General features: G+C 40.5%; 1 protein-coding gene across 3 annotated transcripts in view; it reads left to right on the forward strand.

The window, feature by feature from the left end:
- The first annotated feature begins 1688 nt into the window (after positions 1-1688).
- PRELID3A (PRELI domain containing 3A) overlaps positions 1689-18880 on the forward strand; it is a 23097-nt gene continuing 5905 nt past the window's right edge. The window contains exons 1-6 of one of the 3 annotated variants that reach the window (XM_089671034.1): positions 1689-1973; positions 10105-10273; positions 10515-10604; positions 12277-12347; positions 13487-13589; positions 14444-14488. In XM_089671034.1, coding sequence (XP_089527160.1) covers positions 1708-1973; positions 10105-10273; positions 10515-10604; positions 12277-12347; positions 13487-13589; positions 14444-14488 — 744 coding nt within the window. In that variant the 5' untranslated portion in view covers positions 1689-1707. Of the gene's footprint in view, positions 1974-10104; positions 10274-10514; positions 10605-12276; positions 12348-13486; positions 13590-14443; positions 14530-18880 lie in introns of all 3 variants that reach the window. The other 2 variants (XM_089671036.1, XM_089671035.1) reach the window with 2 other exon arrangements.

An 18880-nucleotide genomic window follows, 5' to 3' on the forward strand; every position in this document is an offset into this window, starting at 1 on the left:
TTAATCAGTACTGGTTCTAATTTGGTTAACTGACAGACTGCTTAGGTTTGTGGGTTACCTGGTTTGCTCTGGAATTGTTGGCATTGTGATGCCCTGTAGACTTGGTCTTATCTGCTCTCTGCCCATGGAGAGGTTTGGTGAGGTGGAGGCTTCCAAAGCTCAGTCGTTGGCTTAGTCTACATAAGCAACTGATTACTGTAAATGCATTATAAATGGCTACATATACTACAAATGGTAAAATGATGTCTATAGATGGGACTATTACAATGTTATATGTATGGCATCATGGGATAAAACAAGTTGAAAAATAACAGAATTACTAGTTGGATCACCAGGTGAAAAAAAAAGGAAAAAACCCTAAAAAAGAACACTAATGAAGCCACCATATCAAAGGCTGGCCATACACTATACAGTTTTCTGTCCAATTTCCTTTAGATTTACCTTCAACTATGTAGTGCGAGGGCCTGCCTGATTGGATACAATTGAAAGTGTATAGTTTTGACCTCATATTATATGATTTTGGTAAATCTAAAGCAAAGTTCTCAAGAAAATTGTATAATGTATGGCCAGCCTAATGTGGAAGGAAATAATTCCAAACTAAAATTAATTCCCATTAGACGGCTGTATGTAACCAGAAGAGTCCTCACTGGAAGATTTCCCTTCTATTCCTGTTCTGATGATTAATGTATAATTTTGGATTTCACATCACTTGACAACGGTCACCCAGACAATTAGAACACCTGTCAAGGTTTTATTTCTGTATATTATATAGGGCGCGCTTGTTAGAGCCCAACCTCTGTAGCTGTAGGATAAAGGCTCCAGATGGATATCAGGGACGGATGGATGGGAGCAGTAACGGCTGGATGTCCCACCTAGATCTTATTTCACCACACGATGAGCCTTTTTGACTATTTCTAATTGCAATTTAACTATTGTTAATAAATTGTCAATACTGCACTTAGAGGCGCCTTCCTCTCTTTTTCTTTTTTTAAGGTTTTATTTCTGTCTGTGTCTCCATTAGGGAGATCCACCCTCTCCATTTGGCCTGGTGACCATTATTGCCAAGAATGAAAGTGAAAGTAATTCCAGATGTTGAGGTGCCACCAGAACAGGAACAGGGGGGAAATCTTCCAATGGGTACACTAGTTCTGGTGACAACCAGGGATTCTCTCACTTTGCAGGGATTTCCTCTCACTTCCTGTTGTGGCTGTGGGACAGGAAGTGAAGAAAAATCGCCCCAGTGGGACACAGATGGCATACAACTGACAGGGGTTATAATGTTTCCCTCTGTCAAACTAGAAAACAAACTGGCCATATTTCTACATGAAAGTGGAGCTAATCCAAACAATTTAGCAGTTTCCCAAAATAGTTACATTTGAGGTATGTGATGAATAATAACTGACACAGTTGCTTGTTCTCTCAATCAAATTGTCAAGCCATCAAATGGCTGGTGTCATAAGTGATCACTAACTGATCACTGGTGATCATAACTGATGTGCATGGTATATGATAGCTAAGAGCACTTCCTACGAAATATAGCATTCATCTCTTTGCCCAGTGATAACTAGCATCTCTTTGACATCCCCTGGAGCCTTTGCTGATTTGCTGTAACCGAGCAACCAAGGCAGTGCTCCCAACAGCGGTCTGTACCACCCAGTGGGCAGCACAGAGCAGCATGTCTAAAGGTATGCCGGGGTGCTTTGTTTCATGCAGCACCGGTACCCAGGGATCAGCAGAGCCAGGGATTCTCCTTTGCTGCATCCATTCACTCCCACCAGTTACACTGGAGCACAGGACACCGGGCCGGTCTCACTTTCATGCAGATATGACTTCTCATACCCTACTGTGCCCACCGAAAGCCCTAGATCTACTAATGAGTGCATCCCCAATGTGCTGACATCACTCCTCTGCACAATAGGCTACCAGCTCTGCTACAAAGACATGAAGATCTGGAGCTCAGAGCATGTGTTCAGGTAAGTGTACATCTTCATTTCAATGTAACCCCATTGTCAGCAGGAGAGATATAGGCACCTGTCACATCGTATTGTACTGTCAGCCATTCTATACTGAGCTGCTCAATAGCCACTCACTGACTGTGTTCTTGGAGGGTCACGATTGCTTCAAATTTATTTAGAAAAATCTAAATTCTGGCCTCTTTTTCTTTATGAAGCCATCTAGTGATTTTCCATTACTTCTTACATCGGGAGAAGAAAAATCCAGATAAACTCTTGAAATAGAAGTATTGCAGTTCAGTAATATTGTGTGTTCTATTGGAATGGCGTGTGATGTCCTGGACATTGTCACCACATAAAAGCTGGCCTATGGCCTGAAAAATAAAGCAACACTAAACTTTGCCTATTCAAGTATATATTCTCAAAAAAGTTCCTTCTAATGCTCCCAGCCTGCTCCAAATCTTTTTTTTGCTGCTGTGATCTCACTTCCTGTTAAAGGGGATGCTATGTTTTTTCTCCATGGTCTCACAACGCATCCCCCCTCTCTTGTTCACTCCTGAGATGGACCAAGGACTATGGTCTATGGCAGTGATGTCAACTTTCTTAATATGGAGGTCCTCAAGTGTGGCCCCTTACATCACCAAAGGGCTGCACATAAAATTCAATGAATATTCACGATCAGAAACCACAGACACAAAAACAGGATATAGTCAGGATATAGTCAAAGACTATGGGCATGAAAAAGAGATGATCACAGAAGAACATGATACAGGAGATGGTTTGAGACTGTGGCCATGATATAAGAGATGGTCAGAGACTGCAGACATGATACACAAGATGGTCAGAGACTGCAGATGTGATACATGAGATGGTCAGAGACTGTGGCAATGATATAAGAGATGGTCAGAGACTGCAGATTTGATACATGAGATGGTCTGAGACTGTGGCCATGATATAAGAGATGATCATAGACTGCAGACATGATACACAAGATGGTCAGATACTGTGGCCATGATATAAGAGATGATCAGAAACTGTGGCCCTAATATGAGAGATGCATACCTCCCAACTTATTGAGATGCAAACTAGGGACACCTATTAGAAAATGTATGTGGGCATAGGACCCCCCAGTCATGCCCCCTTAAAGGAGAATTATACAGGAGTCATACTTTAGGAGTGGAACATGCTCCAGGGGGCAGTAACAGATCGGTGACACATTACATGAGACTGCTAGAAATCACTGCCATTACAGGGCTATAGAAAAACACAGATTAGGGATGCACATAAAGTGCCAAAGGGCCACATGTGGCCCCAGGCCACAGGTTGGGCACCAGGGGTCTATGGGATATGTAGTGTGTATAGAGAAATGCACATGACCACAACTAACATGTTCTACGATCTTTCAGAGGACGTTACAAGGAGGCAGAAAAAACACAGTAAGAAGCAATTTCATGGAAAATAGATTACAGGGTCATATGTGTATGGAATATTTTTCTAGAATGAGAATGTTGTTTAGTGTCACTTTAAATTATTGTATATATCAATGTGCATCCTATTCTGCAGGGCTTTCTGCTAGCCAAACTTCTCTGCAGTTTTCTAGCAATTTCAACCACTTCCAGCCAACTTTCAAATGCAAAATATGTTAAAGTAAAACAAAAGGCAAAACTTTTTTTTTTTCATTTTTGGATAGAGTAAGGGATGGTTAGTTTTTTTTCTTTCATCTGTGTCCCATAGGGAAGGTTTCCCTTCACTTCTTGACCAACAGCCAAAACAGGAAGTGAGAGGAAATCCCACCAAAGGTAGAGAATCCCTGGTTGGCACCAGAGTCACCAGATCTGGTGACCCCATTGGAAGATTTCTCCCCTATTACTGTTCGTTCTGGGGAACACACAAAATATGGGAGCTTCTTTTATTTTCGCTTTCAATGATAATGGTAAACAAGACAAAGAGAGAGGGCAAGCCTCCCTAATGAGGACACAGCAAAAAAAACCTGACAGGTGTTCTAATCCATCTCCACTCTATCCAAGAAAAAAGTTTTGCTTTTAGTAACACTTTAATGGTGTCAATAAAAATTTTTGAAGGTAAGATGCTTTATTCTTTTTTGGTAATTTTTACAATGAATATTACATTGAAAGTAATAGAAACTGCTAAAAAGTTGCCTGAGTATAGTTTTTGTGTAAAGACACACATTTGATCTAAGCTTTTTTAGCCTACAGCTATTGTGAGATTTTCAAAATAGTTTTGTTAATTATTTATTATAAATTCTCAAAGCAATAGGCAGTAAAGAATTTGGGAAGTAGTTTAAAAACATTTTTAATTTTGCAGTTTTGTGGGAATTAATCCTGCTGTTTTCAGGCTTTTTGATTAGGTATATCTGTAACATTGTCATTGAAGGAACTTTCCTCTGAATATGTCAATTTCATCCCTGCCTATGGCTTACATAGTTTATGAGTCATGGATATGGAATTAGTATGTAATTAGTGAACCCATAACACCTAATCTGCTCATTTGTTCCAGGTTAGTGAAAAATATGTGCAAAAGGGTCAGCTTAGCTGCCATGAAGCTTGCATTTTCAGGAAATATCAGCAATGGCGGACCCTAGATTTCTCTCATAATAAGCCTCTTTAAAGTGAAAGTAAAGGCAAAACTTTTTTTTTTCCATTTGGATAGAGTAATAGACAGGTATAAACCCTGGCCTTTTTTTGGCCATTTGTGTCCATATTAGGGAGATTTCCTTTCATTTCCTGTACCATAGCCAAGACAGGAATTGAAAGGAAATTCCTCCAAAGTGGGGGAAGCTCTGGTTGTCACCAGGGTCACAAGAACTAACATCTACATTGGAAGAATTCACCTAAGGCAGCAATAAAAACTTGCCAGGTGTTCTAATCCCTCTCCACTCTATCCAAAACGTCTGCGCATGACCATGCTGACCAATCAGAACTCCTCTGATCCATCCCAGCATCCTCAGGGAAGGGAGAGCAAGAACAGTCCAGTTTTCAAACTCCAGGATCGCTGCACAAGGCTATGTGGATGGTGAAATTGTATCAGTGGGGGGGGGGGGGGGGGGGGTTGGGAAGGGCGCAGGGTGTTGATTCACGTTTGTATTTTTTCTGAAAAGGTGAACTACCACTTTAACAATATTCAAAATGATTTTCTAAACTATAAAGGCTTGGGATGACCTTTTCAAGAAAATTGCCTGTGCAGCCAAGCAACCATAGTAGGTAGTGTCCAGGGGTGGACTGACCATTTGGAAACTCGGGCGCTGCCTGAGGGCCCGGGGTCAGTAGGGGGCCCCATGAGATGCCCCTGGTACCTTTTTCACAGGCTTTTTTGAGTTTGGGCAAGGACACAGGGGCCCTATGCTCCCCTATTGCCCAGGGGCCCCATGAGTTGTCACTCCGCCCCTGGTAGTGTCCTTTCACCTGACAGTGACACCGATCCCAGCATCGACTATAGAGACATTTTGACAGATACAGCACTAAGCACAGATTCTCTCCACCAGCTCTTCACAAACATTACACTTTGCATCTTCAGCCTGAAGGCTAGGAGGGGGGGCACTGCACATGCAGTGGAAGGCCTCACACACCAGATTTCAGGCCAGGTTCCTAGGATAGTCTAATTATTAAGCTAGACCTATGATAGGGACCCAGCTGCTCATCAGGGTGCAGCATGTGCCAGACCATTGTACCTACAGAACCTCCGTCACTGGCCACCACCACTCTCCGTCCTGAGTTGGTTGATCCTCCTTCCATTTACTTTACACTCTTCACCACCCAGAGGGTTAGCTTGAAGGCTTAAACTTTGTTATCCACATCATCTTCACTGTAGGAGTACACTCTCTCTCCATCAAGAATCAGACCAAGCACTGTTGCTTAACTAGAACTCCTTTTAGTTAAATAAATGCCCTTGTACATACATTTCTCAGTTGTTTCCATCAGAATATGGAACAGCATAACATCCATAAATATGACTTTATCTATTTCTCAAGTGCTGTGGCTGTGGTGCTCGTACCTTTATATTGTACTTGTTTCCCACACGGTAAATAATAAAGACTCCATCCTCCAACCTATTTCAGGGCCCCACTATGTGGAAATCTCACTCTTGTTGTAGTTACTACATCTCCATGTACATGGACATCTTCCTACTTTCCCAAAGGACCTTGAGGTCCATATCCATTCTCAAAACAAATGATATATGCAAGGTAAGGCACATCACAGCAAATATTTAACCCCTAAAACACCACACATTAATTCTTTATAGTACAAAGCAGAATTAACACATAAGCACAAGTCTATAAACTTCTTCTTACACAGTGGCTAAGCTCAGAGAAAGAACACCACACATGCATGAGATTGTGAATGAAGGAGATACTGGGGTGGACACCCAACTCTTGGAGCGTTCTTAGCAACAAGGCAAGACACAGGATTGCTAACTATGGGAGTTTTTCGGTTAGGCTTTGGTAGAGGGGGGTTGGAGGGGAATGGCCTAAAGGTATGGCAATTAAATTTTTCAAAACTGCACAGGTTTTTCCACTTACTGTGGCTCCTTAACTTCACCTGTATCTTGAAAAGTTGAACTTAGTCTTTAACATGTTAAAGCTAATATAATAATTTAGCTATTGAGATTTACATATACTTTAATGCTGGTTCTATTTCATACCTTTATTTTCACTGCTAGAATGTCATTTTGTTTCAGTTATAGCTTACATTTCTTTTCAAACCTGAATTCTGCTCAGACCTGAGGGCAAAGTCATTACACAGTGTAACTGTGCCCATTTCACTTAATGAACCTCTCATAGATGTCTGGCAGAACAGCCCCGTGTTCATAACCTGGATCAAGTTACCGCATTATTCATGTGACACACAGCTATATTCCTTTTGTCATTTGGTTGGTTTTCTATTAAAAATTAAAACACACAGTCCTGCTGAATTTCATTTGTTCTACTTTTTGTATACCAGTTGACAAGGGAACAAAAGAGAAGAAAAAAAGGGGGGCAAGATTATTGGAGAGCAGTACGATGGCTCTACAGGGCTGAGATTGATCATGGATATATTGTGTTTGTACTGAATGTTGAGACTCAGATCTGTCATACAATTCTAATACAAGATATAGAACATAAATGGCTTTTCGGCAGTTATATTTAGTATACCTTAGTTTTGTCTGTGTCTTCCATACTTCAAATGTATTTGTCCAGGAGAAAGTGCTATCATTTTCTGTGGGTACAGTAGTGATACACAAACCAACAAAAAAATTAACAGACAGCAATTTTGGGAAACAGACACATATACACATAGTATTAGAAATCAGAAAGGTAAATTGGCCATACATATTAAAGCAAAACTACATTGCATCTGAGCATCACAAAAAAAACCACTATTTAATTCATTTTTAGTATTCAAAGCAAACTCACCCATCCATCCATGTCGTTATGCTTGATTTTTTTTGAGACATCACTTTGAAAAGCACCCCCTAGTATTTTTGGTCATTGCCATCTTGAGAAACGGCAGATGTTTTATGTAGCACTTCCTGGAATCCATCTGCCCTTAGCTCAGGCATTGTGCAGCAGGGTGTGCTTAGCTAAGGAAACCCCATCTTCCCTCCTGAAGACTCCTGGGATGAATTACATCATTTGCCTAGGCCTGGAAACTGAAGAATGTAAAAATAAATTAATAAACAAATAAAACAAGTAAATATTATGTATTTTCATAATTACTAATGCTAGCAGCATAAGGATTAAAAACAGTCAATGTTGATTGAAAGAGTGAAGTTCCACTTTAATGTTGGGATTTCGTGCGTTTGGCCGGTATGCTGATATAAAGATATCACTTGATTCTCCTATCTATGCTAAGCAACATGGAATGATGCAGTACCAGCTATGTTATTCTAACAGCCAGCACCCAGAGCTGTCAAAAAAGAAAACTGTTTCTGGATCCAGGTGCTGCCAACAGGGCCCCCCATGACATTAATTTTAGCTGATGCAGCAGGAAGAGGACAAAATTCAATCTGTGTATGGCCAGAGTAGTGAGTTAAAGAGTGGGAGTGGGGAGAGCGAGTCACAGTGATGAGAATAATCATAAACTATTTGATAGTGATTTAGAAAGCTAAGGTCCACAAAGACACAAAAACCTTGCAACAATAAATGCCAAAAACCCTGCAGCCACTCCAATCCATTAAAAAGTGCCTCACACACAAAAGGAACTTTTAGTATTACTGGATCACACAGCAGCATCTCCAGTATCTTGTTCAATGCAACAGCTGCAATCAGGGATGTTACATTGATGAGACCCACCCCCGAGGATCAGATTAACTTGACTTAACATGTGCTTAACTTTTTTGTGCTCACTTTTTTGTGGCACTGGGTGTTTAGTTATTTGTATGCGCACTGCATGTGCACTGGAAGTGCAACAATCTGTTTTTGTCTATGGGACTTTAAAGCAATCACTGTCTCAAAGTAATGATTGGATGCTTTCCACTAATGCTGGATTCAGGTCTTCAGGGCAAGACACCAGAGTCCTCAAAGAATATATGAAACCATTGCTTCAACTGAACCTACTATCCAATAAATAACACATTTCCATTTTCAGTGCTATCCAGTATTTGTGTTATATTTTACTCATACACCTTGTGTGTGTTCCAGGACTGCAAAGAATAGTAACTCACGGCAAACCATCTGATTTCCATTTACTGCAGTCTAATCAAATTGTTTGGATTGGATGCTGTGGGTTATTATATTTTTTTCCCATTACTTTCATACTTTAGTTTTGGTAAAAAGTTGTGCATTATATATCTAACCAGTGTCAACTGTGAGTAAATGATACCAATAATATCATGAATTCCTGGGTTTTGCTGTTATTATCTTCTACCTGCCAGTCAGTAAACTCACTTGGAAGAGTCTCTGTTCAGTGCTGATGTGCCCTGAATGTAAAACAGCTAACATCAGAACTTCTTTTATGCAATCTGCATGGCTCAACAGCTACGTAATTCAGAAGTATTATTTGTTCTGGGCTGTCAGATCCAAATTTCTCCAAAGCTAGCACAATAGTAAATTGGTTGTAGCTAAAGTAAAAGCTTGCAGCAAAAAACTTTGTTATGAACAGCACAGCAGTTAAAAGTGTCTGCTGAATCTACCTCGAATAAACCACATACTAAAATTATAGACAAGAAAGCCCCCACATAATAACTACTAAAATCCATCAAAAGAGTTGATTGCCTAAACAGCTAGCAAACAGAATAAAAGTACAGTTTCCTAACTGACCTTAACCTCTCCCTATGCAGTTTGCCAGCTTTCCCTACAGAAGATTCAATATACTGTCATTATTACTGCTATGTGCCTTTTCTCCCCTTTTTAAGAAGGGAACTGGGTTTTCCAAAAACCCCTCATTGGCCATTCTAAGCATTGCGTTATAAAATAAAATTACCTGGGTGAATTAGACATAAATTGGCCGAGGGTGGAAATTTCAAACCCACAGAATTCACTGTGACCCTATATTAGCAGAAAACCCAAACCTGATCCCTAATGTTATTCTTCTTAGAGATAGCTCCATGCATACCTGTTTTTCAGTTAAGCCTTACAGCTTGGTCATGCTCATGACCTGCTGATTGGACAGTGAAGACGCATTCCTACAGTAATGAAGTAATTACTGTGCTCTCTCCTCCTGTCACCAAGTTGCCAGTACCTGAATGGCAGCACTGTGAAGTGCTGGCCTTTTCTTTCCTTCCTGTACCTACTTTGTGACTGGACAGTGAAAGGAGAAGCAGCATACTGATGAGCTCATCTCTTTGTCACTTCTATTAGTATCATCACAGCTGATTGGCACCTTGTGCTCTTCTTCCAGATACCAAGTCAAATTTAGTTAGTTAAACTGCTTGCATGTACATTGCAAAATAAATTTAATGATGAATAATACAGAACTGCATTCATTTGTGTCTTTTATATCTGCCTAAAGTTCAGCTTTAACATTCTACTGGATTATATCCCTGTCTTCCTTCCTTCCTTTATATTGATGATGTGCCCAGCATCTGATTCTATGTTTTTTTCATAAATAACTACATAACCTAATGATGTTCCATATTCCTATTATTACTGTAGTATAATCATTAAATGGACTTATAAAAAATTTAGAAATATTTTCATTTACTTATTTTTCTGGAGCCATCCTTGGGATGCCGTAATTAAAGCAGCCATGAGGAAATACCCAAATCCCATGAATCCTTGTGTGGTCGGGGTGGATGTGGTTGATCGAAGCTTGGATCCCCAAGGAAGATTACACAGCCATCGCCTTCTCAGCACAGAGTGGAGGCTGCCAGGTCTTGTGAGGGCTGTAAGTACATAATGTTACTTACTTTTAATTATTCAACTCTTTTAATGCTTTTGTACTTTAGCCTGGAGGTGCTAAGGCTTCTTGTGTCTATGTGCAGTGTACATTCCCGCTTAATTTACGATTATTCCACAAAATATTGTCATGTGAAATTATCTGAAAACCTTTAAAACCTGGGTTCGTTGGTAGAACATTCTTCTCAATTTTTTCCTGGAACATGTTAATTTCTTGTGATTGCCTTTAGATTCTTGGAACCAGCAGAACATTGACATATATTAAGGAACATTCCATAGTGGACCCAGTAAAGAAGAAAATGGTTTTATGTTCAACAAATGTGAGTAATGTCTTTTTACATCCAATGGCCAAAATGCTATGCTGGTATATTCGAAATGTATTGTATAAAAGCATAGTTGATAGGCCGGTCTTTGAATCTTAGAGGGCTTCAAATGGACTTCTAAAGGGCTTTAAAAGGGTTACTTTAGACAAAACGTTTTTTGTCATTTTGGAATGCATGTGCCAGAGTTCTAGGAAGGCCCTTTCATACTTTCATAAGAAGTAATGGACCTATATATACTGTATATATAAATATATAGTATACACACAAGTAATAACAAAAGTATTGGAACACCCTTCCAAATCATTGGATTCAGGTGTTCCAAACACCTCCATGGCCACAGGTGTATAAAATCAAGCACCTAGGCATGCAGACTGCTTCTACAAACATTTGTGAAAGAATGGGTCGCTCTCAGGAGCTCAGTGAATTCAAGCGTAGTAATGTGATAGGTTGCCACCTGTGCAATAAGTCCATCCATGAAATTTCCTTGCTACTAAATATTCCACGATCAACTGTTAGTGGTATTATAACAAAGTGGAAGCAACTGGGAACAACAGCAACTCAGCCACGAAGCGGTAGATTACGTAAAATGACAGAGCGGGGTCAGCGCATGCTGAAGAGCACAGTGCACAGAAGTCACCAACTGTCTGCAGAGTCAATTGCTAAAGACCTCATAACTTTGTGTGGCCTTCAGATTAGCACAACAGTGCATAAAGAGCTCCATGGAATGGGTTTCCATGGCTCAGAAGCTGCATTTAGCCTTACATCACCAAGTGCAATGCAAAGCATCAGATACAGTGGTGTAAAGCATGCTGCCACTGGACTCTAGAGAAGTGGAGATGTGTTCTCTGGAGTGACAAATCACACTTCTCTTTCTGGCAATCCGATGGACATGTCTGGGTTTGGTGATTGCCAGGAGAATGGTACTTGCCCGACTGCATTGTGCCAAGTGTAAAGTTTGGTGGAGGGGGGATTATGGTGTGGGGTTGTTTTTTAGGGGTTGGGCTTGGCCCTTAGTTTCAGTAAAGGGAACTCTTAAGGTATCAGCATACCAAGACATTTTGGACAATTTCATGCTCCCAACTTTGTGGGAACAGTTTGGGGATGGCCCCTTCCTGTTCCAAAATGACTACACACCACTACACAAAGCAAGGCCCATAAAGACATGGATGAGTGAGTTTGGGGTGGAGGAACTTGACTGACCTGTACAGAGTGCTGACCTCAACCCAATAGAACACATTTGAGATGAATTAGAGTGAAGACTGCGCGCCAGACCATCTCATCCGACATCATTGCTTGACCTCACAAATGCTCTTCTGGAAGAATGGTCAAACATTCCCATAGACACACTCCTAAACCTTGTGGACAGCCTTCCCAGAAGAGATGAAGCTGTTATAGCTGCAAAGGGTGGGCCAATTCTATATTGAACCCTACGGACTAAGATTGGGATGCCATTAAAGTTCATGTGCGTGTAAAGGCAGGTGGTCCAATACCTTTGGCAATATAGTGTGTGCGTATATATATATATGCATGTGTGTGTGTAGGTGTTCACAAGCCGGACAGATTCTAGAGGAACCTCTGCATGTTTTTAGTGGATCACAAAAAAAATTAAATATAGAAAATCATTTGTACGTTTATTTTTATGGATTAACAATTGTTTTTTTTTTTTAAGATATCACTCACAAATCTGGTGTCTGTTGATGAAAGGTTGGTTTACACACCTCATCCCGAACATCCAGAAGAGTAAGTAGCTTGTTAAAGCTACATAGCAGATTGTTGTATTTGGTGTCTTCATTCTTGATATCAAAGTGAATACAGAATCAGATATGCAGTATTTACTGTATATATGTTATGTACATGTAAGCTAAGCAATGTGTAAGTATAACACTTACAAGTGTTTATTACCCCTAAAAGGGATCATAGTACTGTACCCAACAATGCTTTTGTCTGTTTTTCTCTCTAGAAGAATGGTGCCATCTTTGTTTAGACATTATACAGACGTGGTCTCCAAACTGTGGCCCTGGGGCCAGTTGCGGCCCTTTGCTTGCCTTTATCTGGCCCTTGGGATACTATTCCTCCAACTGACAACAATGATGGGGCACCATTCCTCCCACTAACACAATCGATGGGGTACTATTCCTCCCACTCATACCAAGAATGAGGCACTATTCCTCCCACTAACACCGCTGATGGGGCATTGTTTACGCACTGACACTAAGGCATTTTCTACTCACACTGATCACAGTCTGGCCCCCTAAAGTCTGAATGTCAGTAAACTGGCCCTTTGCTTAGAAAGTTTGGAGACTTCATTATACAGGATGAGCATCTTATATTTTTCGGACTAAGATGTTGGCTCAGAGATGACAGTAAAAATGTAAATCCTGGTGCCTCCGCAGTTCTAGGTTATGTTCACAAATATCAAACACAAATGAATTCCTTGCTGCATCTTTTCACCTTGTAACTTGCTGCAAATACAGTCTGATCACTGGAGGAGAGGAGACTGAGGAAATGCTTCCTCCTCCTGCAGCAGACTGATGCAGGAAGAATCAGCCTACACAAAGCCACTTGTCTGGGGATCAAGGACTACTTTTAAACAATAATAAAATGTTTTTTTCTGAAAAGTTATACTGTTGATGTATATTGTGAAATGTCAACTGTAAACTGCAATTTAAAAAAACAATATGTTAAACCAAAGACTGATACTCTTGCTGGAAGAAATGTTCAGAACCCACTAGAAAACATTTAAATCAGATTCTGGCAGTTCAGTTACCTAATAAAAGTCCTTCTGATTAGTTGCTATATTGCTGCTTGCACAATATAGGTAATATGTTAGAATGCTTATTTAACTGTATCTAGTGTATTTTGCTCTGTTTTCTCTCTAGGACAGTACTGACCCAAGAAGCCATAATTACAGTGAAAGGAGTCAGCCTGAGTAGTTATCTGGAAGGATTGATGGCTAACACAATTTCTTCAAATGCTAGAAAGGTACCTTGTGTGTGAAGATGTAAATTATTAAACAGATTATATTATTTTACCAGCTGACATTGCTACTGGTATGCTGTGTATGAAGCCTGCAAGTTTATATAGTTGCCAGTACAGATAATAACTACTCATACATCCCTGCTCTATTTAACGAATGGCAAGAATAGAGTCAGATGCCTGGGACAAACGTAACATCACCGTAGTTATCATTTTAGTCACATCATCAGTGGCTTTCCAAAGGCTAATGAAGCACGTCGTGGGACCTGGAAGATGTGATGACGGGGGACAAAGTGTCATCGATGGAGAATAGCACAGTAAGTGTGACTATGGTGTTTGAGAGCTTACTCCCACCACTGTACGTTTTGTATGCTTTAATAGAATAAGGTAGTATAGTAATTTTGATGGGTTTTCATTGCTTTCTGTGCTTTTATTCCCCATTAATAGCTGACCACTACATTTTTGTCCTGGTGGCACATTGACAAAAAGTGAAGGGAAATCTGTCCAGTGAAGTCATGGACAGCAATAAAAGCCAGATAAAAATTTTAAGCCTTCCACGCCGTATTCAAAACTAAAAAACTGTGTTAGGGCTTTTATGTTTACTTTATTTTTGTATTGCACAAATTGTAGTTTTTAGGTTGGAGGATATAAAACTATCTGATATATTTTAGGCTTAGTTTACCAAATGACAGAAGAGTTCCTTGTTAGGAATCCCCGGGCCTCAGGCCATATCTTATACACATACTGTATGTTTTCTGCATGCTGCTTTTAACTATCGCATTGTATGTCTGATTTCCATTTAGTCTTCGCAGACTTGTCTTTCATATTTGTATATTGAATTATTTTCTGTGTCACTCTAGGGGTGGGATGCAATTGAATGGATCATTCAAAATTCTGAGAGCACAGTAAGCTAACAGTGTCTGCCTCTGCTGTTTATACTAACTTGGTAACTATGCAACTTTTGACTGCATTATATTTGCATGTGTTTTGAGCGTGTATGTGCATGCAACACAGTCTTGTGATAATGTTGTCTTTCAAGCTTGTCTACTACACTGTCCTGGTTCTCTGCTGTGGGAAGGTAGCTGGCTCTGAAATTTAGAATGTTTGATAAAAGTGCATACAAGATCTGAACTGTAACCAGTTTCTTCTGAGAATATTAGTAGACAGGTTTCCAGCGCAGGAGATAATGAATGCAATGTAGCATAAACACCTGCTATCTTAGCATATAATGAAAGTAGGATGTGGCAACAAGATATGCTTTTTTTCTTTATCCATTTTTATCAGAGGAACAGTTAAGTTAAAAGCAGACATAGGGGTAATTTACTAAAACCAGAGAGCGCAGAGAAATCTTAATTGAACAACCTGAAGTGAGGATCTGATTGGCTACCATGCACAGCTGCACCAGATTTTCCACTCTTCAGTTTTAGTAAATCAACCCCATACTGTTATTTCTTAACTTATTCTGTAACATACACTGTAGGCATCTCTCCTCTATCTTTCTGTTGTTTCATTATGCCTTATATGCTTTCAAGGATATTTATTTTACACTCTTCTGTCCTGGGGTTGGTGGGTCCAATACCTTCACCTACCATTCTGTAATGGAGGGTAATAGGACCCATTCATCAAAGAACCATTACTATATTATCATAGAGATGAAATGACCAGTACCTTCATCATACGACCCATTACTCATCTATCATTGGGACGATGGAACCAAACTTTCAGAGAACCCATGAATTTCTATCACAGGGTAAAAGGACCAATGCCTATATCAGGTAACCCATTACTCTTCCACACCTTCATCAGAAAACCAATTAATCTTCTATATTGTGGGCAATGGGACCAATACTTTGCTCAAAGAATCTCTTACTCTTCTATCATAGAGGTGATAGAATCAATACATCAGGAAACCAATTACTCTTCTATCATGGCTGTGATAGGGTATACCAATATCCAATTAAACTAGGCAAAGTTAAATTTCAAGTCTAAAACTTTGATAAAGCTGCTAAAATCTTCTATCAATTTAATGTTGCTAATTCTATGAAACCATTGCTGTGTGGTGAAGGGGTTGGGGGAGGGGGGGGGGTAGTTTTCAATGGGCCAGGGATGCAAGATGGTGTAGCACTGGACAACAGTATGAACCTGCTCCAAGAAGTCTTGTAGAGTTTGACACCAGAAAACATGGAGATGCACCACAGGGAATCTTGTACCAGTGTGCAAAAAATGTGTATCCTGATTCCTGGTTACTTTCTGGAAGCTTTATAGAACTATGAGTGAGAATTTGTGCTCTGATTGGATAGTCCATCCATTAAAGCACACATTCTCCCAGGCTGCTAGTTTTCTTTTGAAAATGGTTATTTATGGGGCAACATTTAGAAGGTATGGGTGTGATAGGTCTCTGAGCAGTTAAATATCTAGGTACTTAAGAGATGGGAAGGCCATTTAAAGAGAAGAAGGCCTTGAGCCTCTGATGTTTGATAATAAATGTGGAAATTAGATAGTTCCCCAAACTTTGAGAATACAGATGGCGTGTGGGGTAAAAATATAAAAGTTATTGCTGAAGAAGAGGAGGTCAAGGGACCTCATAATGTATAATGGCAGTCTGTTTTCCACTAATGTCACGGTGTGACTTTATCTTTTGAATCAAAGGTTTGAGCGATAAAATGCAATTCAGGGGAGAAAAGGGCACCCCTAACATGTCCCATTCCTTGTCTCAGGACACTGCTTACTCTTACATGGGAAGAGGGGGGAGGATTACAAGACATATCCTGTACTGCATATTTTTTCTCAGCAACAGTCATGAAGATGGGGGGGGGGGGGGGGTCCTTCAATAGGACTGAGTCATCTCATGCCTCCTTAGTGGGCATGAATCCTTCACGGTCTAGGTGGATAATGTGTTGCAGATGGGAGATCAGGCAGTGGATTTTTGCAAATAATATTCAGTTCTATATTAAATAGAGATATAGGCCCATAGCTTGCACAGAAAAGGGGTCCTTCTGCTCTTTGGGTAGCACAGTAATTTGGGTGGTTAAAGTGTCCATTGTGGGTTTGAGATCGTCATGAAGAATTTAAGGCTTTTATGAAGTATGGGTCTGTTTGGCCTGGATTTTTTGTAATAGGTAAGGAAAAAGCCTTCTTAGCCTGGTGTTGTCTCCATTTTATTCTGTTTAATGACATGTTCAAGTTCCAGTAATATGATTGGCAGTTTATTTGGGGGTTTAGGGATGGGAGACCCGAGTTGCTACATTGAGTTTCTTATTTGTAAAAACTATGCCTACATTTAGTCAGGGTAGCTTTGACCCCAAAAGGCTTAGTGATTGCAAATAAGTTTAGAGAAGCAGCTTTTACATGCTTGTTTATTTATTTTTGTGAGCTGTCTTGAGTTAATTATTCTGGGTTAGACGGTCTGTCACACACTGAGAACTTTGTTATTTAAGTGCTTGATCAAGACTCCACATATAAGATTTATGGGTTTCCTAAATTGTATGTGTGGTGGCAGGTGAGGGGTGTTATTCAATTACAGTACAATTGTAGTCAAGTTCTTTTTTGAGGTCCTTCATAATACTGGGATCTTGTAGGAGGGCCGCATGCAGGCACCAGAGGTGGGGTAGAGGGGGTAAATCATTTGTGATAATTGATAGTGAGATGGAAGCATGGTCAGATAGTTTTGATTAACAAAAAAAAACCAATATAGGTCTTTGTTTGGAGGACTGGATGGGGGTTATGGATTCACCATAGAAGATATTTTTCAGTTTTTTCAGCAAAACATAAATGGGAGGCCAAACCAGTGGGAGTCCAGCTGAGGATCAAAAGGAGGTATTAAGAACAGAGTGTGAGCCACTTTATTTGTGGGTGAGCCAGAATGAAAGATTGTGGATGGATATTTGTTCTTCATAAATTTTATAAAGTTTATCTGTTCAAAAATTGGTTTCTTTAGGGATCACAACAAATGCTTTTTTATATAGGCCAGTAAATATCATTCTATATTTTTGTGGGTCCCGAATCCCTGGGCGTTCAGTGAGAAAATGTGAATTGCAGTTATTCGGAACTTGGGTTGTCCTTAGTGGGGGTTGGAGGTAAGGGGGTAGGTGAAGTAGAAGGGGCATCGAGATAAAGAAAGGAGAGGAAGGTGCAGAGTTGGGGGAACTGGATCTCTTTCTAGGGGAAGGGGGGGGGGGTGTTGAGAAGGATGAAGGGAGTGGAAGAAGGTCAGAGGATAAAGAATACGACTTAGGGTGGCAGAGGCTTCTATCCTCCTCTCCACTGAGGCTAAGGAGTAGAGTAGTTTAAAGCTGAGTGGAGTAGTAGAGTACCTAGTGGTCCTTGAAAATGTGGGTCATAATTTAGATGTGGAGAGGTGTGAACAGGAGAAGGGGGGGGGACTCAAGGGTTATGGTGTAGTCTAGGGGGTTCTAAGTAAAGGAAAAAGGACTTGTCACCCTTGGATTGAACCAGACAAGCCAAAGTAAGTATCCTATAGAGGGGTGGGTGTCGCACCATGTGTATGTGGAGCTCCCAGAAACCCAGGTCATGATGGGGATAGTATCTTTGGGTCACAGGTGTGTGTAGTCACAGCCAGCCTGAGAGTTATAATGCTATGAAGGTAAACGTATGTTAGAGGTATGAAGATAAACATAGATTACCAGGTAAGCATTTGTAGGAAACAAAACAATGCAGTGCAACAGATAAAATGGTTATAAAACAAAGGATATATAGATTAGGTTCTCTTGGATACCCAGGGAAGGGAAGGTCAAGGTATGAAGGAAAGGTCATCACGGCACCAGGGTATGTACAAGAGGGTCATCGCCCCCAAACAAAGCAGAGGGTGTGAAAGGGTTCCCATTCAGGTGGTAATGAGAGTAACTATCAAATTGTGGGAGACCATGGGTTTTCACAGGGGTGAGCTCTTCATTAACATGGCAGCACTCGGGTGAAAAGGTGGTTACTTGATTGGGCTGGTGTTGCCCTTGGGAGGGATTCTGGGATTGGAAATGAGTTACCCAGGTAGGGAAGGGGGGGGGGGGGGGTGAGTGCACTTGTATAGTTAACCTGTCAACAGAGATAACAGCTTTTGCATATTACCATGAGAACAGAATAGAATAAGAGGACAGTGCAACTCAAGAGTAACATTCCCAATAGCATGGCTCCAGGAGAGAATGAACACAGACTTGGTCTGGAGGGGGGAACACACTCTACCATCTGTCAGGGGAAGAACTCCATTTGCACCAGCTTAAGATGGGGATCATAAACAGATGTGCCCTGTGATATTCTAGTCCTTTTCCACACTTTAGACTTAA

This window comes from Staurois parvus, unplaced genomic scaffold, assembly GCF_062004578.1.
Source record: "Staurois parvus isolate SC_StPar_1 unplaced genomic scaffold, SC_StPar_1.0 ptg000097l, whole genome shotgun sequence".
NCBI classification, from domain to species: domain Eukaryota; kingdom Metazoa; phylum Chordata; class Amphibia; order Anura; family Ranidae; genus Staurois; species Staurois parvus.